Below are 24973 nucleotides of genomic sequence, written 5' to 3'. Positions count from 1 at the left end.
CGACACACACGCTCACGAGGGCAGACAGACGTGACGACACACACGCTCACGAGGGCAGACACAGACATGACGACACGCGCTCACGAGGGCAGACAGACGGGGCGACACACACACTCACGAGGGCAGCCACAGACGTGACGACACACACTCACGAGGGCAGACACAGACGTGACGACACACACGCTCACGAGGGCAGACAGATGGGGCAGAGCGCGGCTGACAGACCCCAAGGGTGGGGCCTCCAAGAGGGTGCCAGCGCCCCCTTTCAGGCTTTTGAGAGGTTTCATATATAGACAGCAATGCTCTTTGCTAGTATTTTCCTAAAAGATTCATGGGCGAGATTATAAAAGCACAGCGAGGATGAGTAAGAAGTACCAGGTTCCAAAAGAGGAGAAAGGTAGCATGTTAACTCCGGCTGTGAAAGTCAGGGCGAAATGCTCAGGGAACAGAAGAGAGCTGGTGGTCTCAGACTAATCACACATGAAAGCAACACTTTTCATTTCCAATCTTACGGGTTAACATTTGTAGACCAGTGTAAAAATTTTAATTACACACTTGAACACAGTGTAAACATGCACACACAGACTCTGACCCACATTTTTGGGACTGGAGTTGACATGGAGTCAAATGAACTTCTGAATGTAAATTAAACTGGAGAACCACGAGTGTGCCTCGGGTTTTCTTTCAGGGGATGGGTCCCAGGACGGGGGGTGCAGCGCATGAGAGCCAGGCCTACACACTCGCTCTTTCACGCGTGCTCATTTTGTGAAGGTAACACTTACAGAAAAGCACCAAGATACACTGCTCTGACCTGCCTGGACACACACCGCAAACTGCCCCCGCCAGCTTGTGTGCAACCCTCCAAGACTGAAAATCACCACGCTCACAGCAGGGGACAGGGTGGGGGAGAACCTGTGTGCTGGAAGGTCCCACGGCGCGCCTAGGCACTTTGATGTCAAACCCACTCTTGGGGTCCTTCTCTCCCCTCAGAGCTGGGTCGTTGAAGGGCTCACGCCCAGCCTCCCAGTCGCACACTGTCTTCCTGATGGCCTGCAGGACACTGAACACAACCCAGAGTCACACACCGAGACACATACACCAGAACTTACAACTCTCCAATAACCACAACGTGCTCACAGAACAGAAATTTCCTTTGCAGGCAAGGAGGGATGTGGGAAATGACAAGTTCAACATCAAATTTTAAAAATATTGTTTTCACGGCAACATTAATACTCCTAGAATATCTGACTTAGTTGTAATGTATACAAATGGGCCTGGAGTAATTTTCTCAGTTCCTGAATGTACATCACAGCAAGGTGGCAAGTCAGGTTCAGGGCAGGGAGACAGCCAGGCCCATGTGCCAAACAGGCACTGTGTTTTCCAACAAGACATGACGTCAGCAACACAGCTCCTGATGCGCTGGGAGCATGACTCTGTCACCACCAACAGGGCATGTGACCCTGTCACGGCCAGAGCTCCCCAACACTGTAGGCAAGTCCCACACACCCATGCTCTCTGCCTGAATACTTAAGGGGAGACAATCCAGCTGAACGTTGAGTCATTTTTAGAGTACACATTTGATAGGCTTTGCAGCTGGGAGTGGATGACTACAGTCTGTTCCTTGTTAATGGCAAGCTCTTCCCTTCTACACCTGGTGTGCCTCAAACATATCCTATCTGTACAGACGACCCTCTGCACTCAGGCCAAGCTCTCGATGCATGTATATGAACACGCCAGGACACTCTCCCTACGGCAAGTACACGCAGAACGGGAAGCATGACATGAAACGGACACCCCGATTAAGTTCTCAGGGGAGGGCAAATGAACTGGTAAGCATCATCGTTTACAAGTTCTAGTAATATACTAAAATCATACCATGCCAGAGACAAACACATAAACTACAAAACAAGAAAATGAAATCAACACATTTGTAAACCCTTGCATGCTTAATTTTACATAGATGTTTCTGAAAGACAACTTTATCCAAAAAGCTCAACATGAAGAAAAAATAAACTTAAGATCACTACTGAATTTCTGCAATATGTAAGTAGCTTTTGCCCAATTTGTAAGACAGCCCAAAAAGAAATAAAGGCAAACTAAAAACTACACATTTGAGGCAGGAGGTAGAATTCCGGGTGGTGTGTCCCAACACACCTGGTGATAAGGCTTGTTGGGCAGATTTTCAGACACCTCCAACACCAAGAAAAATACACCACTTTCCCTGGGTCTTCAGACTCTTTAGACACTCTGTAGCTGATTTATCACAAGCTTTTTGGGTTAATAATTCAGGACCCCCTGCATCACACCTAGAGGTAACTCACCCAACAAGGTGTCTGGAAGTTAAAGTATCGAGCATGTTATGAAAATGTAGCTGCCAGACTGAGTGTGAGAATATCCTACAACTCCTGGACCTGAATGCACATGGCAGGGCATCGCAAAGCTAACCTCTGGATGACGTTCTTCTTCTTTTTGATGGCCTGCCTGAGCGGCTCCCTCAGGGTCACCTGCGAGAAGTCCTGCAGCGCAGCGTAGACAGTGTGCCGGATGGCATGGTTGAATACGCTTTCCATCCTGCCCATCAGCACCTGTAAGCCTTTGATCATGGCGATCACCTGCAAGGGAAAGGCTATTCTCAACACACCAGAGGGTGGCAAGAGAGGGCTCCTTCTCAGGGACGGCACCAAGTCTCAGGAGCTGATGTGCACCAGGAAGCTGCCTCCTCATCCACAGCCCCTTCTTGCGAGCCTCCTGCATCCCTGCTCTGCAGTCACCCTGCTCTGGGCAGCCACCTTCCCTAAGCAGTTCTCAGCACGCGGCCACTGCCAGAGCCAGATCCTGCCAGACTGGGAGTGCCTTGGCACTGTGATGGACTTCAAATGGAAGAAAAGAATAAGGATTCAGGAAAGCAAATACGCTGTTAGACAAAAAAGAAAACAGAAGCCACAGAGTGTGCAGACCAAATTCCATTTTTTATACAATAATGGCACACTGAACTGACGTGCACAGAAAAGGCCAGGAAGAAAACGCATGGAACTACTTAACCGTCATCTCTGTGCTGGTACCATAGGCACTGCAATTTCTTAAGGGATGCAGAAAAAGATGTGCTTAAAGACAAATTTACAGTTTTAAATGCAAATATTAGAAAATAAAATAAGGTTGGAAATAATATTAATAAGCTAATATTCATCACAAATTTATAAGAACAGCAAACTACCCTAAAAAGAAAGAAAATACGTATATAAAAGTAGAAATTAAGGAAACAGAAATCATATAATAGAGAAGATCAATGAAGCCAAAGTCTATTTAAAAAATAAAAATAAATAATAAAATTGGTAAATACCCAGGAAAACTGATCAAGAAAAAAGAGACAAGGTACAAACTATCAGCATTAGGAATGAAAAAGAGGACATTACCACACAGTCTAAAGAGATTATGTGCGTATACTGGCACAGGGATAGACACATTGATCAGTGGAATAGAACTGAGAGTCTAGAAACAAACCCCTGCATTTACAGTCAACTGATTTTCAACATGGATGCCAACAAAATTCAATGGGGAAAGAATATCTTTCCAACAAATAGTACTGGGACAACTGGACATCCATATGCAAAAGAATAAAGTTGGACTCCTGTGCAGGAAAAGGTTAGCTCAGCAGGCCTAGGTTGCCAAAATCCTGCATATTCCAGAGAAAGGCCTGGTGTCAGAATTAGAGCTTGGTTCCTAGTAGCCAGCCAAGGGCCAAGACTCTGGAATGTTCTGTCTCAGAAGAATGTTTTTGTATGCCTGAGGTTTTGGGCCACACTGACTATACCAGTCTGACCAGATAATTTATGCCAACAATGTGATTTATGGTACACCCTTGCTTTGCTTTGGGGTCTGCAGTCTGACTAGCTGAGGTCAGCAAACCACGGATGTTTTTACACATTGTTGATGGGAAAATTAAGCATATCCTGTATGACTCCACTAGAAGGGGACACCTAGAAGGATCTGGACTTTGCCCCATGTGTCTTTTCCCTTTAATGATTTTAACTTGCATGCTTTTGCTGTAGTAAACAGTAAATGTGAGTTTGTTACTGAGTCCTGTGAGTCCTTGTAGCAAATCACTGAGGTGGTCTCGGAGATCCCTGACACAACCCCTACCTCACACCATATACAAGAATTAACCCAAAATGGATCACAGATTTAAATGTAAGAACTAAAACTATAAAACTCCTAAAAGAAAATGTAGGAGTAAATCTTCATGACCTTGGGAAAGGCAACAGTTTCTTAGGTATGATGCCAAAAGCACAGCAACAGAAGAAAAAACAGATACACTGGACATTATCAAAATTAAAGACTTTTGTGCTTCAAGTGACCAGAGTCGATCTAGGAACACAAAGCAGATAAATCTCCTCACCTCGACCAGGGCAAACTTCTCCTCGCTGGTGTAGTTATAGCGTGTCGCTCGCTCATACTCTTCAGCATTGTCAGGGCAGTCCTTATTGGAGTACTTGTCCGTTGGATGCACAAGTTTCCATGAATACTGGTGTGGTCAGAAAGAGAAGGAACATTCTACCCCGAACGCAAAATGCTCCACTTTGGTCTGATTTGCATCGCAACTCCCAAAGCTACCACAAGGTCTGGCCATGTGACTTCAGCTTTAAAACATCAGGTAAAATGCCTGGATATTTTGTGTTGACTGTTTAAGACTCTAGGCATATCAGCAACACTTGTAAAGAGAATCTGCTTTTCAAATGACCATGTACTCATCTAATTTAATAATTTTCATTTAACCAAAATAAACCATAAAAGGGAAAAACTTTATGACTTACAGGTATCTTGAATTTTTATATGATTTCAGAAATAATTCTAGTAATATTAAACAAAAGACACTGATGGCTGGAACTTTAAAGAGAAAATGTTAAAAATATGACAACGAAAAATCATCCTAATGGTAAGAATGTAATTCTATCAATATATATAAAACATGAGGACTTTTATTTTTAACACACATAGATGAAATACAGTTTGAGAAATCTTAGAAACGTTTTACATTAACACAAATTCTTATTTCTAGGCCCAAAGATAAAAAGCCAATTTGTTCTTGACCCAAAGACCAAAGTCAATGATGAAAAAAAATCATTTAGTCTATTTCTTGGCAAGTTTAAGAAAAAAAAGCACTTCTACCTAACCATGGGGTAGAAGTTGTTTTAATTCCTTGAATTTCCAAATTAAACTGACTGCAGAGTACATACCACTTCCATCACATGTGCACTCCACTGCGACAGGAGCTGCAGGCCCTGCAGAGCCAGGTCGAAGAGCTTGCGGTATTCGGCATCTGTCTTCTGTGCCTCCTGGCGGCCAGACCCTGTGACGACCTAGGGCACAGGTCAATATGAGCATTAAAAAGTCACCTTCTATCTAGAAAAACCACATGTGCTTACCCTTTGGCCCAAATCCATTCTAGAAATCTATCCCAAAGTTATACTCTCAAGCGTTTAAAATGATGTGAGCACCAGACCAATCACTGCAGCAAAGACTGGCAACCAGAAAGGCCATCTGGCGGGTGCCCCAAAGCTCTCAAGAGAAGAGAAAGGTCACAACCGATCACACTGGAGGGGTCTCCAAGACAGATTGGTTGCATCTAGCCAATAAAGGCAAACAAGCATATCACGGGTATTTGCTTATATAAAAAACTGAAAATTTAAAGGAGAGGGTGGAAGGGGAGGCAGCATTCTTTGAATACACCTCCTTCTGCAGACTTGACTTTTGGTGTTGTTGTTGTTGTTAGTTGCTGCTGAGTCTATTCCAACTCAAGGCAACTCCATGTGTACAGACTAGAACTACTCCACATTTACGTAATTGTGACCAAAAATTAAATTAGGGAAAAGAAGCATCCCTAAAGATCAAAAGCAAAATAAAACAATGAACTGAACTGTGTGTCAACCTGGCATCATGCCCACAGAGTGAGGAATCACTTCAAGGCACTTTGAAACACCATGATTGGATTTAACATCCCTAGAAGGAGAAAACCTAAAGATAAAATTAACAGCAAAACAAATCTTAAACAACTTTTTATTATTATTATGATAAGTAGTGCTGGTATTGTATTTTAAGATTAAACCCTGGTGGCATAGTGGTTAAGTGCTACGGCTGCTAACCAAAATGTCAGCAGTTCGAATCCACTAGGCGCTCCTTGGAAACTCTACAGGGCAGTTCTACTCTGCCCTATAGGGTAGCTATGAGTCAGAATCAACTCAACGGCAACGAGTTTGGTTTTTTGCTTTTAAGTGTGTATGGTAACATAAATCAAATGAAATTCATGCTGGCATAGTTAAGAACCAGGATTTTCAGCATGGGAGAAAAAAGAAAAAGAAAAAAAAGTTGATCCCAGAACATCTTGTCCTACTAGAAAGTATGGTAGCGTAAAAGACTACAAGAGCTGTGTCAGAAACACCTGCAAGCCAAGTTGAAGAGGCTTTCACAAACTGAATTTGAGCAGAAATAATAATAACTTAAGTACACTGAGTTCAAAACAGTACTGAAAAAAATTGATTTGTTGCCTTAGATGATGCTAAGGAACCGATTTTTTAAAAAGTTGATAAAGAAAAGGGATCAAGCTATTATCCCCTCTCTTCTGTAAGAACTATACCTAAGGGCAAGGCGCAGGGCAAGGCGCAGCTGTTATAATGAGCTGAGAAGGAACGATAAAACTACAATGTCACCATTTTGCAGCCATGATGAATTAATGAATCTAGACTGTGAACAACGGCTGTCATGTAAGAGAGTGAAGGACAGCTGGACATTGCACCTCCCGTAGTCCACAGAAACGCCAATGAGGGTCGAAAGAACTGAGAGAATAGAAGCTGAGCCTGATCAAGCCTCTGGATCTAATGCCAATGTACTGGAAAAACAGGGGACAGAAGATCAAGGTCAATGGCACCACAACGGTGAAAGAAAAGGAAGGAGAGAGGGGGATTACACCTTAAAAAAGACAAATCTACCAACTGAGTGTATGAAACTCACTTGGATCCTGATGCAAATAATCTTGAAAAAATTAACCATTTATAAGTCAACTGGGGAAATCTGAACAATGACCAGATACTCAATATTAAGGAATACCAAAAACAAAACCAAACTCGTTGCCATCAAGTAGATTCCAACTCATAGCGACTCTGTAGGAGAGAGTAGAACTGCCCCATCGGGTTTCCAAGGAGCAGCTGGTGGATTTGAACCGCCGACCTTTTGGTTAGTAGCCATGCTCCTAACCACTGAGCCACCAGGGCTCCTATTAAGGAATACATGTTGATTTTTTTAATATGATAATGGTATTATGGTTATGTTTAAAAAGACACCTTATAGAGACACACAATGAAATACTTCTAAATATTATTTTGGGTTTGCTTCAAACTAACCCAGTCGAGGTGTGGTGGTGGGAAAGGTACGGATGCAAGGAGAATGGTGATGAAGCTGAGTGATGATACATGAGGTATCAGGACTGCTTTCTTCTTTCATATGCTTGAAAATTTACATAATAAAAAGTTTTAAAAAAACAAACAGGAAAAAAAACACCCACACACACAAAACACTGCCCAGAGTGTGGTGCTGGCCACTGTTAGAAGGGGACCCTATCTAGGGACTCTCAGAGGCCTCAGCAGCCTGTGCAGGTAGCACCTCTGCATTGCTGACATTTGCTGAATGATTCAACCCCAACTGTTATCCTGATTGAAGACAGATCTAGTCCAAAAAAAACTGAGCTATAATAGCACCAAAAAGAATAAAACACTTAAGGAATAAATTTTTAAAAAGTAGTAGAAACTTATACTCTGAAAACTACAAAAGATTGTTGAAAGAAATTAAAGAAGACCTAAATAAACGGAATGATATCACATGTTCATGAATTAGAAGGCTTAATGTTGTTAATATGGCAATTCTCTCCAAAGCAATCTATGGATTCAATGCAATCTGTATCATAATCCCAGCTGCCTATTTTGCAGGAATTGACAATCACATCCAAAAATTAATATGGAAATACAAAGGATCCAGAATAGCCAAAACAATCTTGAAACAAGAACTAAGTTGGAGGACTCATGCACTGCAATTTCAAAGTTTACTACAAAGCCACAGTAATCAAAACAGTGTAGTACTGGTATAAGAATAAATATACAGATCAATGGAATAAACTGAGAGTCCAGAAATAGACATTCATGCTTACAGTCAATTGGTTTTCAACAAGGGTGCCAAAGCCATTCGATGAGGGAAAGAACAGTTGCTTCTACAAATGCTGCACTAACTGGATGACCACATGCAAGAGAATGAAGGTGGACCCTCACTCGGTCACAGATCTAAATGTAAGCCTTGTTAGAGCAGACCCAACACGGCACTACAGACAGAAGCACCATGTGGTTCCTCTGCAGCAAAGACCCGAAAAACTAAGTAAAACAGATATAAATGTCAATCCTGCAACCCTAAGCATCAAATGAAGGGATAAGGAACTCAATCAAGCACCAAATGGAAACTGACAGAGAACAGAGAATGAGGAGAGCTATGGAGTGGAGGTCCCCTACTAGCTAACGTGGCATGGATTCGCCATCTTGGACCTCAGCCACCAAGAATGGAGGACAGGGAGTATGGGAAGGCAATCGCATGGAGCTGCAAATAGGAGACAGAGCACCCGCTCCACACACTAAATCTCCTCCCTTCCCTCCTGCCTATCTGCACTGGGTGTCAAGCACTGTGCCCCTGAGTGGCACCGGCATGGATCACAGGGCCCCGACATGCTTCCCGGCCCCCCCATCGGCCCCAGTAGAGGCCACATACAACCAATTCCCACCTCTCCTGCCCTCCAATGGACCAGCCCTGCTGCACCACAGCTGAGCAACGGGCCCTACCCACCTGAACAGAGTGGTGAGAAGTATCATGTCCACAAAACAAGCAAGCAACAAAGTATGCCCAGCCTGCCTGCCAAGACATAACCAAATAAAACAAAAAAGCAGAATAAAACAATCAAATCTACAATCAACAAATGAAGAAAATAATTCCTGAATGTCCCAAAGACAGCAGACAATATAAAAACAAAAAAAAAAACAGGTCAGGATGGCTCCAGAAAGTGACCAAAATAAAACACCAGATGACCTTCTGGTAGAAGAAAAGGCACTGGAACTATCTGATAGGGAATTCAAAACTCTAATATTCAGGGCTCTTCAAGAGATGGAGGAAAACACAGACAAAAATAAGGTAAAAATAGAAAAAATCATGGAAAATACAGACATAATCAGGAAATCAATGGAAGAATTCAGGAAAATAATACATGAACTAAATGTCAAAATAAACAAGCAACTAGAAATCATACAGAAACAGCCATTAGAAATCCAAAAGATAAAAACAAGATTTCAGAAATGGACAGTGCAATAGAAGATTTTAGGGACAAATCTGAAACAAAGAAAAGACAAATCAGCAAAATTGAAGACAAATCCGTATATACCACTTTGTTTGAGGAAAAATCAGAGAAAAGAATGAAGAAACACTGAGAATGATGTAGGATACAATTAAAAGCAAAAATCTGCGTGTGATCGAAGTTCCAGAACAGGGGGAGAAAACAAAAAACACAGACAGGATCATTACAGATTTACTGACAGAAAACTTCCCTAATAACATAAAAGACGAAAAGCTAACCATCCAAGAAGCTTGGCGAACCCCATATAGCATAGACCCCAAAAGAAAAACACCAAGACATAACATAATCACTCGCTAAAACCAAAGACGAAGCAAGAAACCTCAGAGCAGCTCAAGAAAAAAAGTCACATACAAAGGGGAAATAATAAGACTAAGGTCTGATTACTCAGTAGAAACCACGCAGGAAAGAAGGCAATGGGAGGACGTACACAAAACTTTTAGAGAAAAAAAACTGCCAATCAAGAATAATATATCCTGCAAAACTCTCACTCAAATATGATGGTGAAATTAGGACATTTCCAGATAAACAGAAATTAAGGGAATATGTAAAAACCAAACCAAACTTACAAGAATTATTAAAGGAAGTCCTTCAGTTAGAGAACCAACAACATCAGACAACAACCTGAATCTAGGACACGACTGCATCAGCCAGGTATCAACCTAGGTAATGAACTCTTGAGGACAAAACAAAACTAAAATATTTACAACAGGGAACCAGAGAGCTCAATCTGTAAACGACAACAACATTAGAACAATAAAAGAGAGAATATACAGTGTAGGTGTAGTACTTTCAAACGAAGAGGAGTCAAGGTGATATCAAGTCACAAAAGACTGGTTTAAACTTAGGAAGACGGGTAAATTTCAAAGTAACCACAAACAAAGTTAACAAACCTACTCATTAAAATAAAGAAGAAAAACATAAGGTCTCAGTAAATACCGAATCTACAAAAATGAAAGAAATGAAAAAAAATCCACAAACAAAAGGAACTCAGCACAGGATAGTAAGAGGAACAAAGAAAACCTCAGCACCACAAAAAAAAGCACTACAAAATGACAGGAATAAACTCACACCTATCAATAATCACACTGAACTTAAATGGCTTAAATGCACCCATAAAGAGACAAAGAGTGACAGAATGGATTTAAAAAACAGGACCCATCAACATGCTATCTACAGGAAACACCTTAGAAACAAAGACAAATATATTCATAAAAGGATAGAAAATATATATATAAAGCAAACAGCAACCAAAAAAGAGCAGAAATGGCAACACCAATCTCAGATAAAATAGGCTTTAAAACAAAATCTAGGATAAAAGACAAGGAAGGACACTATGTAATGATTAAAGGGACTATATGCCACGAGCACATAAACATAATAAATATCTACGTACCCAACGACAGGGCTCCAAAGTGCATAAAACAAACTAACAGCACTGAAAAGAGAAACTGACGGTTCTACAATAATAGTAGGAGACTTCAACACACCACTCTTGGTAAAGAACAGAACATCTAGAAAGAAACTCAATAAAGATAGAGAAGATCTAAAAGCTACAATCAACCAACTTGACTTCACTGACATATACAGAACACTCCACCCAATGCCAGCAAAGTACACATTCTTTTCCAATGCACATGCAACATTCTCCAGAATAGACCACATCTAGGGCCACAAATCAACCCTGAACAAAATCCAAAACCTTGAGAAAATACAAAGCAACTTCTCTGATCACAATGCCATAAAAGCAGAAATAACAGGAAGAGCAAGGGAAAAAAATCAAATACTTGGAAACCGAATAACACCTTGCTTACAACTGACCCAGCAGAAATAAAAAGAATTATGATAGAATACTATGAACAACCGTACAGCAACTAACTGGATAACCTACATGAAACAGGCAAATTCTCAGTAAGACAAAACCTACCTAAACTGACTCAAGAGAAAACAGAAACCTCACCAGACCCACAACAAGTGAAGAGATTGAATCAGTTATCAAAAACCTCCCAACAATAAAAAGTCCATGACCAGATGGCTTCACCGGGGAATTCTACCGAACACTTAGAGAAGAATTTATGCCAATCCTGTTCAACCTCTTCCAAAAAGGTAGAAAAGGAAGGAATACTTCCTAATTCCTTCTGTGAAGCAAACATAACCCTGATACCAAAACCAGACACCACAAAGACGCCACCAGAAATACACAGGCCAGTACCTCTTATGAATACAGATGCAAAAATTCTCAACAAAATACTAGTGAACATAATCCAATAGCATATTGAAAGAGTCGTACACCATGACCAAGTGCCATTTATTCCAGGAATGCAAGGATAGTTCAACATTAGAAAATCAATCAACATAATACACCACATCAATATAACAAAGGAAAAGAACCACATGATCATCTCTATGGATGCAGAAAAAGCATTTCATAAAATCCAACACCTTTTATTGATGAAAATATTCAAGAAGACTGGAATAGAAGGGAAGTTCCTGGATATGATTAAGAGCATCTATGAAAAAAGCAATAGCCAAAATTATATACAATAAAGACTGAAAATTTCCCCTTGAAATCGGAAACAAGACAAGGCTGCCAGCTCTCACCATTTCTATTCAGTATTGTATTAGAAGTCCTAGCCAGTACAATAAGACAAGGAAAAAAAAAAATTAAAAGGTATCCAGATCAGACAAGAAGTAGTAAAATGATCTCTATTTGCAGATGATATGATCCTATATATAGAAAATCCCAAAGAATCTACAAGAAAGCTTTAGAACTAATAGAGGAATTTAGCTAAGTTGTAGGATACAAGGACAACACCCAAAAATCGGTGGGGTTTCTACACACCAGCAATGAGAAATCTGAAAAGAAGATTAAGAAAACAACTCCATCTACAACACCATTTAAAAGAATAAAATACCTATGAATAAATTTAATCAGGGATGTGAAAGACTTACACAATGAAAATTATAAAACATTGCTGAAAGATATTAAAGGCTTAAAGAAACAGAAAGATGATTCATGTTCATGGATTGCAAGGCTTAATATTGTTAAGATGTCAATATTATCCAAAGCGATTTATGGATTCAATGCAATCCTGATCAAAATTCCAACAGCTTTCTTTACAGAAATGGAAAAACCAATCCTCAACTTTATGCAGAATGGCAAGAGGGCCCAAATAGCTAAAGCAATGTTGAAGGAGAAGAACAAAATAGGAAGACTCACACTTCCTGATTTTAAAACATGTTATATAGCTACAGTAATCAAAACAGCCTGGTAATTTTATTGTTATAATTGTTATAACAGTTCTATTCTAGATCAATGGAACAGAATTGAGAGTCCAGAAATAAACCCATACATGTATGGTCAAACAATTTTTGACAAGCATGTGAAGTCCATTCAATGAGAAGAGTCTTTTCAATAAATGGTGTTGGGAAATCTGGATTTCCATGTGCTGAAAATATGAAACAGGATCTATGATTCACACCATACATAAAAGCAAATTCAAAATGGACGAAGGACCTAAATGTGAAAACTAAAACCATAAAACTCTTAGAAGAAAATGCAGGGGCAAGACTGTAGGGCCTAGCTTTTAACAATGGATTATCTGATATAATAACAAAAGCAAAATAACAAACAGCAAAAGATAAATAAATAGGACCTTGTAAAAATTAAAAACAATTTGTTCATCAAAAGACTTTACCAAAAAACCGAAAAGACAAGCTACTGGCTAGAAGAATATCTTTGGAAACCATATATCCAGTAAGAATCTAATAACCAAAATATATATAAAACTTCAACAACAACAAAAAGACAGATAACCCAAACAAAAAAATGGGCAAAGGACTTCAATAGAGATTTAACCAAACAGGACACTCAAATGGCCACCAAATGCATGAAAAGATGCTCAAGGTCATTAGCCATCAAACAGATGCAAATCAAAACTACAATGAGATACCATGTCACTCCTACTATCGGGTCACTATGAGTTAGAATCGACTTAATGGCAACGGGCCTGTTTTTTTTTTTTTTTCTCCTTAGGATGGCTAAGATTTAAAAAAAACAGAAATAACAGAAAATAACAAATCCTGGTGAGGATGTAGGGAAACTGGAACTTTTATCCATTGCTGGTGGGAATGTAAAATGATACAGCTGTTCTGGAAAACAGTGTGGCGGTTCCTCAAAAAACTAAAAATAGAGCTACCATATGACCCAGAATTTCCCTCCTAGGAATATATCCAAAAGACTTGAAAACAGAGTCTCAAACAGATACTTGTACACCAATGTTCACTGCAGCACTATTTACAATAGCCAAAAGGTGGAAGCTGCCTAAATACCCTTCGGTGGATGAACACAGAAACAAAATGTGGTACATATACACAACGGAATACTTACTCAACCAGGAGGAGAAATGAAGTCTTGATTCCTGTTACAATATGCACGGAGCTTAAAAACATTATGCTGAGTGAAATAAGTCAATCACAAAAGAACCAGTATTGAATGACTTCCCTTATATAAAAAGACAAGAACAGGCAAATGTATAGAGACTAAAGTTTATTAGTGTTACCAGCAGCAGGAGGGAGGGGGAAAAGGGAGTGTTGTTGCTTATGTAGTACTGACTTTTAAGTTTATGGTGATGCAAAAAATCACACTGATTAATGGTACGGTTGCACAGCCGATGAACTGCTGTCAAGTTGTACACCTGTAAAAAGTGGCACTGGCAAAACACGTGTGATAGATACATTTACCAAAAAAAAAAAGAGTAGCTGCTGCGGCTGCTCATGTACAACCAAATACCTCATGGATTTTGTTCCTTGGTTTGGAGGTTTAGGGTCATGGTTTCATGGAAAATTTTAATAATTAGCCTAATATAACAGGTTTACTGCTTCTTTTCTACCTCCTAGTTCGTTCCATAGTGCCTGGGGCCTTAAAAGCTTGCAAGCAGCCATCCAAGGTATAACAATTGGTCTCAATTCACCTGGAGCAAGAGAGGAAAGAGAGTCAGAAATAGAAGGAGGCTATGGAATGTGTGGCTAATTGGCTCCATGAACAACTGCCTCCTTTGCCATGAGACTAGAACTGGATGGTGCCTGGCTATCATTACTGAACATTTTGATCAAAGGGTCTATAAAAGAATCCTGATCAAAAGGGAGAAAAATGTGGAATACAATTTCAAACTCTCATGGAATCCATACTTTCTGGAGCCATGGGAGCTGGAAGAGCCCCTGAAACTATTGCTGAGATACTCTTTAAATCTTAAAACTTAAACCAAAAAGATCTCCTGAAGTCTTCTTAAAACCAGACAACAGTTTCACTTAACTAGTGAAGAATGTCTGCCTTGAATTGTGTTCTTTTAAGTACTGGTTATACGGGATCAAACTGACAACAGCAACTCAAAAGATCACACAGGAAACTCAGGAAGCAATGGGTTTATGTTGATGGAGCTGGAAGAATTTGGAAAAGAAAGGTGAGAATGGCTGCACAACTTGAAGAACGTAATCAGTATCACTGAATTGTACATGTACATGTGGAAATGTTGAATTGGTGTGTGTTCTGCTGTGTATATTCTCAACAACAACAAATAAAATAAAATGAACTATTAAAAAAAAATTGAAAAGAGAACCCACAGAATGAAAGAAAATATAAATCATATATCTGAGAAGAGACTGGTATCTAGAATATATAAACAACTTCTACAATTCAATAATATAAACGACAAATAACTCAATTTAAAAATTGGCAAAGGATCTGAGTAGGCACTTCTCCAAAGAAATGGTCAATATATCTCAAGATGCCCAACATCATCAGTGATTAGAGAAATGAAAATCCAAATCACAATGAGATATCATATCACTTCACAACCACTAAGATGGCTAGAATTAAAAAATAAAAACAGACAATAACAAGTATGGAGGAATTAGAACCCTCATACACTGCTGGTGCAAATATAAAACGGTACAGTCACGTTGAAAATAATCTCGCATTTCCCCAAAATGTTAAACACAGAGTTACTATATGACTCAGCGATTCCACTCCTAGGTATCTACCCAAGAAATGAAAACTACATCCACATGGAAACTTGTACACAGATGTTCATAGCAGCATATTCAAAACCCAAATGTCCATCAAGTGACAAATGGATAAGCAAAACGTGGTATATCCTTACAATGGTATATTATTTAGCCATAAAATAAATAAATAAATACAATAAATCCGGGCTACAATATGGATGAACCTTGAAAACATAACTGTTGAGTGAAGGAAGCCCATCACAAAGCACCATATATTATATGGATCCATTTATATAAAAAGTCCACAACAGACAAAACTAGAAAAACAGAAAGTAAATTAGAGGTTACCTAGGGGGCTGGGGGGAAAGGGGGAGATTTTTGGAGTGATGAAAATGTTCTAAAATTGATTGTTGTGATGACTGCATAATTCTGTGAATATACTAAAAACCTTTGAATTGTACAATTTAAATGGGTGAATTGCATGTTAACTACATCTCTACAAAGCTGCTATAAAGGAGCCCTGGTGGCACAATGGTTAAGTGCTCAGCTGCTAACCGAAAGATTGATGGTTCAAACCCATCCAGGGGCTCTGCAGTAGAAAGACCTGGCGATTTGCTTCTGTAAAGATTACAGCCAAGAAAACCATATGGGGCAGTTCTACTCTCTTACATGGGGTCGCTAAAGTCAGAATCGACTTGACAGTACCTAACAACAACAACAAAACTGTTAAAAAATACAAATTGAGCAAAACATTCAAAGGCAATTTTTTTTTTTTCTATTTAAAAACATCATCTTAATTGCAACGGTACTACGACAGAAGCCAGAAGGAAGAAAAGCATATAAGACCTATGCTGTCAAATGCTCTGATCAGGAGGGGTGCAAAACCAGCTCTACATGTTTTTGAGCACTTACCAAGAACTTAATTTGTAATTACATCCTGAATTCCCAGGGCTCTGGTCCACTGATTGCCGCAGCAGCTAGGCTGGCCCCTGACAGTGGTCTGCAGGGGTGCTCCTCCTCACAGGAGTCTGCGAACACCCTGGTGTCTCACGGCCACTGCTGCTACGGACCTGTAATATGTCACTGTGCTGACATGATGGCTAGCGTTTTAGCAGGTGAGGATGCTCGTTGCCTTGCAATGGGTGGGACCAACAGTACACAAGAGTTGTTCCGCCCAAATATTAATTAGTCCTCTTGAGAACACTAAGGTACCAAATACCAACCACTTGTGAAGACCAGGCTTATGTATGCCCCACTAAGACCCCATGTTCTTCTGGACTATTCACACTGTCAGCCCCCTCCCCAAATCGCCACCCCACTTTGCCCTAACTTTTTTGCCTTGCTCCTGCCCCTCTCTGTGGTCAGACCTGCCCTGTGGCTGTCACCATCCACCCTGTCGCACCCAACACTCCAGAAGAGCTGGTCTGGAGTCATACTGCACAGTGTGAGGAGAATGAAAACAGCCAAAATCATGATATAGCAAACCCAGCAGAAAAGCAGGAAGGAATTAAAAAGGCCTTGGCTGCCAACTCCAAGCCTGCTTCCTGGACACACAGATTCCACTGCCCTGAGGACACCCTCTGTCATCGACTCAGAGGCTCCTGCAACCATCTCTGGCTTTGGGATATTCTTTCCTTCTAGACTTTGAGCTGCCTTGGACCTAAAAAGGGCCACAAGTCAAGAATTACCCTTTCTTTCCCCGTGTCCTCTCTTCCTTCCATCCCTCTTCTAGCCGCTTGGATTCATGGTACTAGATTAGGAAATGCCACTGAACAGTATCTCCTCACCCATTTCTTCTGGGGTTCCTATTATGATTTTCTGAAAAAAGATGCTTTTTGTACAGCTGAACAAATAGTAGCAATGCTAATGTCACTGCATGTCAATTATAACGGGTGCTTTTTAAGTATCTGGTACTAAATTATGCGTCTCAAAGTAATTAAAATGATATTTGGGAATAAAAAATAAAAGGATCCCCGTGGTCTCCATGCAGAGCTCAGGCTCCCTCGCATGGGCAGGCTGGGCGTGAGTGGGGCTCACCTCACTGTTGCTGTAGCGCGCCAGCTCTGAGATGAAGCGCATGTGGTCCTCACGGATCTGGATCATCTGCTCGCAGATGTTGTACTGAGGGCTGCTGCTCGAAGACGTGCATGTCCATCTGGGTTGGCGGGAAAAGGGTGTTATCTGAAGAGTGCCCCAGCGTGTTTACAAATCACGAAAGCCGGAGAAGACAGTGGCATGGCAGCAAATTATAGGGGTGTCCCCCTACTGTCCACAACAGCCCTGTGTGGGACCCCACGTGTACCGCTTGTGTGCAGCCCACGTGTGGTCTGTGAGCGCCCCATGTGTGCTGCTCGTGTGCAGCCCACGTGTGGCCCATGTGTACCCTGTATACTGCTCGTGTGCAGCCCACGTGTGGCCCATGTGTACCCTGTGTACTGCTCGTGTGCAGCCCACGTGTGGCCCATGTGTACCCTGTGTACTGCTCGTGTGTAGCCCATGTGTGGCCCCTGTGTACCTTGTGTGCTGCTCGTGTGCAGCCTATGCGTGGCCCCTGTGTACCTTGTGTGCTGCTCGTGTGCAGCCTATGTGTGGCCCCCATGTACCTTGTGTGCTGATCGTGTGTAGCGCACGTGTGCCCATGTGTACCCTGTGTACTGCTCGTGTGTAGCCCGTGTGTGGCCCCTGTGTACCCTGTGTGCTGCTCGTGTGTAGCCCGTGTGTGGCCCCCATGTACCTTGTGTGCTGATCGTGTGTAGCCCACGTGTGCCCATGTGTACCCTGTGTACTGCTCGTGTGTAGCCCATGTGTGGCCCCTGTGTACCTTGTGTGCTGATCGTGTGTAGCCCACGTGTGCCCATGTGTACCTGGTGTGCTGCTCGTGTGTAGCCCATGTGTGGCCCCTGTGTACCCTGTGTGCTGCTCGTGTGTAGCCCGTGTGTGGCCCCCATGTACCTTGTGTGCTGATCGTGTGTAGCCCACGTGTGCCCATGTGTACCCTGTGTACTGCTCGTGTGTAGCCCGTGTGTGGCCCCCATGTACCTTGTGTGCTGATCGTGTGTAGCCCGTGTGTGGCCCCTGTGTACCCTGTGTGCTGCTCGTGTGTAGCCCGTGTGTGGCCCCTGTGTACCTTGTGTGCTGATCGTGTGTAGCCCACGTGTGCCCATGTGTACCTGGTGTGCTGCTCGTGTGTAGCCCATGTGTGGCCCATGTGTACTTGTGTGTCACTCATGGGCAGCCCATGTGTGGCCTCTGTGTACCTTGTATGCCATTCATGTGTGGCCCATGTGCAGCCTGTGTGCACCCTGTGCACAGTCCTGTGTGTGCCCTGTGTGCTAAACGCAATTAAAAAAACCATTGCTTTTGAGTCGATTCCGACTCATGGTGACCCTACAGGACAGAGGAGAACTGCTCCATAGGGTTTCCAAGGAGCACCTGGTGGATTCGAACTGCCAACCTTTTGGTTTGCAGCAAAGCTCATAACCACTATGCTACCAGGGCCCCAAATGCAATAGATTACAATTAAATAAATTCTGTTCAAAAGAAAGGAAATAAGTGCTCAGCACTCATCACTTCCTAATTATTTTACTAATCTTAGTTCTCCACAACCCCAAGGGTATTTATGCCTATTTTATTGGCTATGGTGGAAACACTATGTAATTGTATGTTATTAATCATGTCATGTTTGCAGCTTGAAATCACTTACGGGGTGAATATTTACACCAGGGAAATTGGTAAATGACACCAATCAGAACTTGGTTTAGTGTTAAAGCTTAAAGAGGCTTCAGTTTAATGAATGTATCTTACATGAGGATGACAAACAGTCTAAAGTAAACCACATATCAGATTTAATGGCAGATTTATTGGAGATAAGTTAGCACAGAGGTTGGCAAACTATAGCCCAGGGCATGTGTGACCAGTTTTGGTACAGCCCTGGTGGAGCCCTGGTGGAGCCCTGGTGGCACAAACCTGCCCAATGGCTCCAGGAGAGAAAAGACCAGGCAACCTGCTCCCTTAAAGATTACAGTCAAGAAAACTCTATGGAGCAATTCTACTCTGTCATATAGGGTCACTATGAGTTCGAATTGCCTCGATGGCACCTAACAAGACGGTTTTGACATTTTTTAAGGGTTATTAAAAAAAAAAAAACAAATAAAAAAGCAATAGAGACCATATGTGGCCCACAAAGCCTGGAACATTTACTATGGCCTTTACAGGAAAACTTTGCTGACACCTGAGTAAACAGATTAGGATGTGACACAATTTGTCAAAATCATGGTTGAATTGCCACCACAGGTTGCTATGGATCAAACATTCAGTAAAGTCAACAAAAGCATTCCATGAGACTCAATTAGCTATGTGGAACTTACAATAGAGTATTGTGTATTTATAATTTATGGCAAGGGTCAGCCCATTTTTGCTGTAAAGAGCCAGGGAGTAAATATTTTATGATTTGTGGGCCACCTGTCTCTGTCCTATCTGTCATATCTTCTCTTCCTCTTTTCTTTTTTTCATCTTAAACAAAAACAACTCTTTAAACATGTAAAGACCATTCTCAGCTCCAAAGACCTTACAAAGCAGTCCTGGGCTAGATTTGGCCCTCAGGCGATAGTTCTGTAAACTCTGTAACAGACACATACACATCCCCGCCCCTTGACCAGAGCTGATGGTTAAGCATTTACCAGCGTACCACTAGGCCTAGAGAATTCTTTTACGCTTCTATATTCTGAACCAGCACTGTCCAATAGAACTCTCTGGGATGATGGAAATGTTCTATATCTGTGCTGTCCAATATGGCAGCCACAAGCAATTAAGTATTTGAAATGTGGCAGTGCTGAGGAAATGAACTTTTCATTTTTTTAATGGATTTAAATTTAATAGGTAATGAGGTATTAGAAAGTCAAGTTCCAGACAGCTGAGAATGTCAAAGGTTACATCCCTAGATCAATAAGAATAGTGCAATAAAATTATATAATGAAGAAACTGCAAAAAGCTTTAACCCTACCGAGATTTATTTTCCTCATAGTGGGCACTGGTCTTTATGTATCTTGCCAGTTCTATTTGCATGTCGCCGAACAGTGGAACCACCTGGAGCTGCTGTATTCAAAGAAAAAAACAAAATGGGGTCATTATGTATGCTTTGTCACCAAACACATAATCACAGCAGTGATTAATGTTGATAATTACTCTGGGTTGAATTCTACTCCTACAGATCATTTACTACCTAAAAAAAGTGTAAATAACTGCGTTCGTTATGAGAAAAATAAAACTTGTTTCAAAATCAACATATAAAATAATTATCAAATGTTAGAAGTAACCTACATTGTTGCTATATCCAAGGTCGTAAGAAAATCAAGTCCACTTCTATATACAAACAACAAAAAATTAGAAAATAAATATTTTAAAAGACAAATTTGCAAGAGGATAAACTATAGGTAGATATATGCATACCTATAAATAAACGTAACAAAAGATATGTAAAACTTCTAAACAAAAATACTACAAAAATTTTAGAGAAATTTTTGAAGTTCTTAATGGAGAAATATATGCCATGTTCATGTGTTAGAAGACTCAGTATTTTAAAAATGTCCATTCTCTCTAAATTGATCTAAAGGGCCAATGTAAACTCAATCAGTATTCCATGAGGACAAATGCTTTTGGGGGGAGTGTGTATGTGTGAAATATCCTGGGTGGTGTGAACGGTTAATGCGCTCAGCTGCTAACTGAAATGCTGGAAGTGTGTATCCACCCAGAAGTGCCTCAGAAAAAAGTACTAGCAATTGGCTTCTAAAAAGTCAGCCATTGAAAGCCCTATAGACTACAGTTCTACTCTGACTCACATGGGGTCACAATGAGTTGAAACCAACTCAATGGCATTTTTTCTTTCTTTTTTTCTTTTTTGGTGTATGTACGTGTGGAAATCAGCAAGCCAAATCTAGTATGTATTTAGAAAGGTAAAAAGGCAATATCCAAGATGATTCTGAAAAATAAAAGTGGAAGACTCATACTCCCAGACAAGCAGACCTATTATAAAGCTACCATGATTCAAGCAGTATGGCACTAGAGCATGGATGAAGGCTAGTGGAACAGAACAGCAGAGGCACACACTTACAGACACTGGATTTTTTTGACCCAGGTAACACTGCAAAGCACTGGGGAAAAAGATGGTCTTTGCAATAAATAGACAGGGTCAACTGGATATCAACATTGGGGGAACAACCAAGACTGTCAACCCTCTACCTCACACCACATACAGAAGTCAATTCCAGGGGGACTGAACAGCAACATTTCTAGAAAGTTAACACTAAAAGAAAACTCTCATGATCCCAATATATACAAAGATTTTTTAAAGTAGACTGTTAATAAGGATTCAAAGGACCCCTGGTGGTGCAGTGGTTAAACTGCTTCACTGCTAACCGAAAGGAAGGCGGTTCAAACCTACCAGCCACTCCATGGAAGAAAGATGCGGTAGTCAGCTTTCATAAAGATTTACAGCCTTGGAAACCCTGTAGGGCAGTTATACTCTGTCCTATAGGGTTGCTATGAGTCAGAATCAACACCAAAGGGTTTGTTTTTTTCTGTTGTTGTTTTTTTTTTTTTGTTATGAATTGTGTTCCCCAAAAAGATATGTTGAAATCCTAACCCCTGGTGCCTCTGAACACAGCCTTGTTTGAAAATAGGGTCTTTGAAGATGCTATCGGTTAACAAGAGATTATGGAGTAGGGTGAGTCCTAATCCAATCTGAGCAGTGTCCTATAAAAGAGAACAAGAGACATACGGAGGGAAGATGACAAAGGACTTATGCTGCAGCTACAAGTTATGGGACTAACAAAAGCTGGGAGAGACAAGCAAGGATGTTCCCCTAGAGTCTTCAGAGAGAACATGGCCCTGAGAACACCCTAGATTTTGACTTCTGGACTCCAGAACCATGAGACAATACATTTCTGTTGTTTTAAGCCACTACTTTGTGGTCCTCTGTTACAGCAACACTAGGAGACAAATACATGGACACTAGAAAATGACTGATACATTGGACTACACTAAAATTAAGAATTTCTGTTCATCAAATGACATCAGTAAATAAATGAACAGATGAGTCAAACTGCGGAAGATACCTGCATTTTGGGATACACGTATCCAGAATATATAACCGGAACCAAACCCGTTGCCATCAAGTCGATTCCAATTCAAAGCGACCCCACAGGACAGAGTAGAACTGCCCAATAGGGTTTCCAAGGCTGTAATCTTTATGGAAGCAGGCTGCCACATCTTTCTGCCATGGAGCAGCTGGTGGGTTTGAACTGCCAACCTTGCGGTTAGCAGCCAAGCACTTAACCACTGCATAATAAGTGCTCCTTGCAGAATATATAAAGAACTTCAAATCAATAGGAGAATAAAGAGCAAAATACTTGAAGAGGCACTTCACAAAAGAGAACACATGAAAGGCTAATAACATGAAAAGCCATCTGGGAAACATAAACCAAACCACAGTGAAACAGCAGCCAATAAAAATCACGATGACAAGCACATCTTTTAGAATGGCCAAAGTTAAAGAAAAAAAAAGAGACAGTGCTAAGTGGTGGCAAAGACGTGGAGCAACGGGAACTCACATTCATTGCTGGCGGGAACACAAATCAGTACAACCATGTGGGAAATTTCTGGTGATATCTACTAACACTGAAAATATATATATTCTATGATGCAAAATTCCACTCCTAGGAATTATCCAGCTGACATCTGCACAAGTGTACATTAATTACATATAAGGCATTTCAGACCATCACTGTACTAGCCGAAAACCAGAAATAAAAATTTCTGTTCATCAAATCATACCAGTAAGTAAATGAACAGATGAGCCAAACTGGGGAGGATACCTACATTTTGGAATACATGTATACAGAATATATAACCTGAACCAAACCCGTTGTCGTCGAGTCGATTCCGATTCATAGCGACCCTATAGAACAGAGTAGGACTGCCCCATAGGGGCAGAATGTCCATCAAGAACAGAATGGATTGAGGTGGGGCCAAGATGGCAGAGCAGTCAGATGCTTCCTGTGGTCCCTCTTACAACAAACACCCAAAAAACAAGTGAACTGATTATATATGACAATCTAGGAGTCCTGAACATCAAAAGAAAAGTTGAAGAACTGGACTGAGGAGCAGGGGAAGGGAGAGAGTTTGGAAAAGCGAGGAGCTGCCAGACCTGACCGGCGAGAACGGGCACCCTTCAGGCCAGATCAGCCGGTGCACACGGTGAGGCGAGCAGTGGCACTCAGGAGGCGTTTTCCACATTGGGAGACTGAGCATCAGAGTCTACACGGACCTCCAGAAACAGGGAAAAGCGGCTCTCAATCAGCGAAAGATAAGTACAAGCATCTGACCTACCGCACAGATCAAAAAACACCCCCTTTGGCAAATACCACTTTCTCGTTTACCTACCCCCTCCCTACTCTGCACTGGGTCCCCGGCCGGCTTCAGCAACGGTTGAGTCCCCTGGGCCAGAAGTAGGGTCCGCCACGCGCTCTGAGCCATTCTCTCGGCGTTGGAGAGGGAACAAATTAACAAACAGGAAAAAATAATCTGCTGGCTCCCCTAAGCCAGGAACTTAGGGTAGGCACAGCTCCCTTGCCTAGGCACAGGCATAAAGGGTCTACAGACGTTCAATGTCTTTCACCCCTGCATAGACCTGTGTGTGCCCATTTCAACAGTGCAGGCCCTCATTAGCACAGTACAACAGGGTATATACTAGAAGCCTAACTTCAATTCTATCAGCTATATGGCAGAGTTGCAGGTTCATGACATTTGACACCGCTCTGCCCATTAAGTAGGATCCTCACCTACCTACATCAGACATCTGAGGACTGCTGGCTCCACCCACACCACCTAGCCACACCTGAGAGGGGTCCAAGAATAAGTGGTACCTCCCAGTCCTTACACCCAACAGCACTGGGTGCCCATAGTCCAGCTGCCAAACCCATCGACCTATACACTCTAGGGAACAGGGACACACTTTCCTCCCAGACACTCAGGAGCAGCTGTCAGCCCCTTGCCTTGCTCAGTGCATGACCCCCTACTGCAGCCAGATACCTGGACCTACACCAATCACCCCTGTTTGTCTAGGACTGTAAGTGAGAGCCTGCACCACACACATGGTGACCGACCACCTGGACACCTGAGATGAAGACATACAAGAAAAGTAAACAGACTCCAGGGCTCACATACACCTAGTAAGACGTCTACCTACCAGGTGACAGGATGTTAGAGCTTCAAAGGTGCCAATAATCAAACTACCTCATACGAGCAGCCTATTTGGGCATATGAAAACAAAACAAAACTAGGAGCTAGGAAACAGTAACCAAACATAAAATAAATAAATGAAATAACTTACTGATGGCTTGGAGACAACAATCAATATCAAATCACATAAAGAGGCAGACCATGACGGCTTCAGCAAGCTCCCAAAACAAAGAATCAAGAAATTTTCCGGAGGAAGAGAACTTCTTGAAATTACCAGAGGTAGAATACAAAAGATTA

General features: G+C 41.5%; 1 protein-coding gene across 1 annotated transcript in view; it reads right to left on the bottom strand.

Moving 5' to 3' along the window:
- The window catches only part of CYFIP1 (cytoplasmic FMR1 interacting protein 1), a 181397-nt gene that overhangs the window by 87840 nt on the left and 68584 nt on the right, over positions 1-24973 (bottom strand). Inside the window, 6 exon segments of the mRNA XM_023727827.1 lie at positions 913-1060; positions 2446-2612; positions 4397-4522; positions 5235-5357; positions 17477-17594; positions 20442-20533. Coding sequence (XP_023583595.1) covers positions 913-1060; positions 2446-2612; positions 4397-4522; positions 5235-5357; positions 17477-17594; positions 20442-20533 — 774 coding nt within the window.

Source organism: Trichechus manatus, unplaced genomic scaffold (genome assembly GCF_000243295.1).
Source record: "Trichechus manatus latirostris isolate Lorelei unplaced genomic scaffold, TriManLat1.0 scaffold00019, whole genome shotgun sequence".
In the NCBI taxonomy this organism is placed as follows: Eukaryota; Metazoa; Chordata; class Mammalia; order Sirenia; family Trichechidae; genus Trichechus; species Trichechus manatus.
The sequence above is the reverse complement of the archived record's forward strand: the minus strand, read 5'-3'. Positions and strand labels throughout refer to the sequence as shown.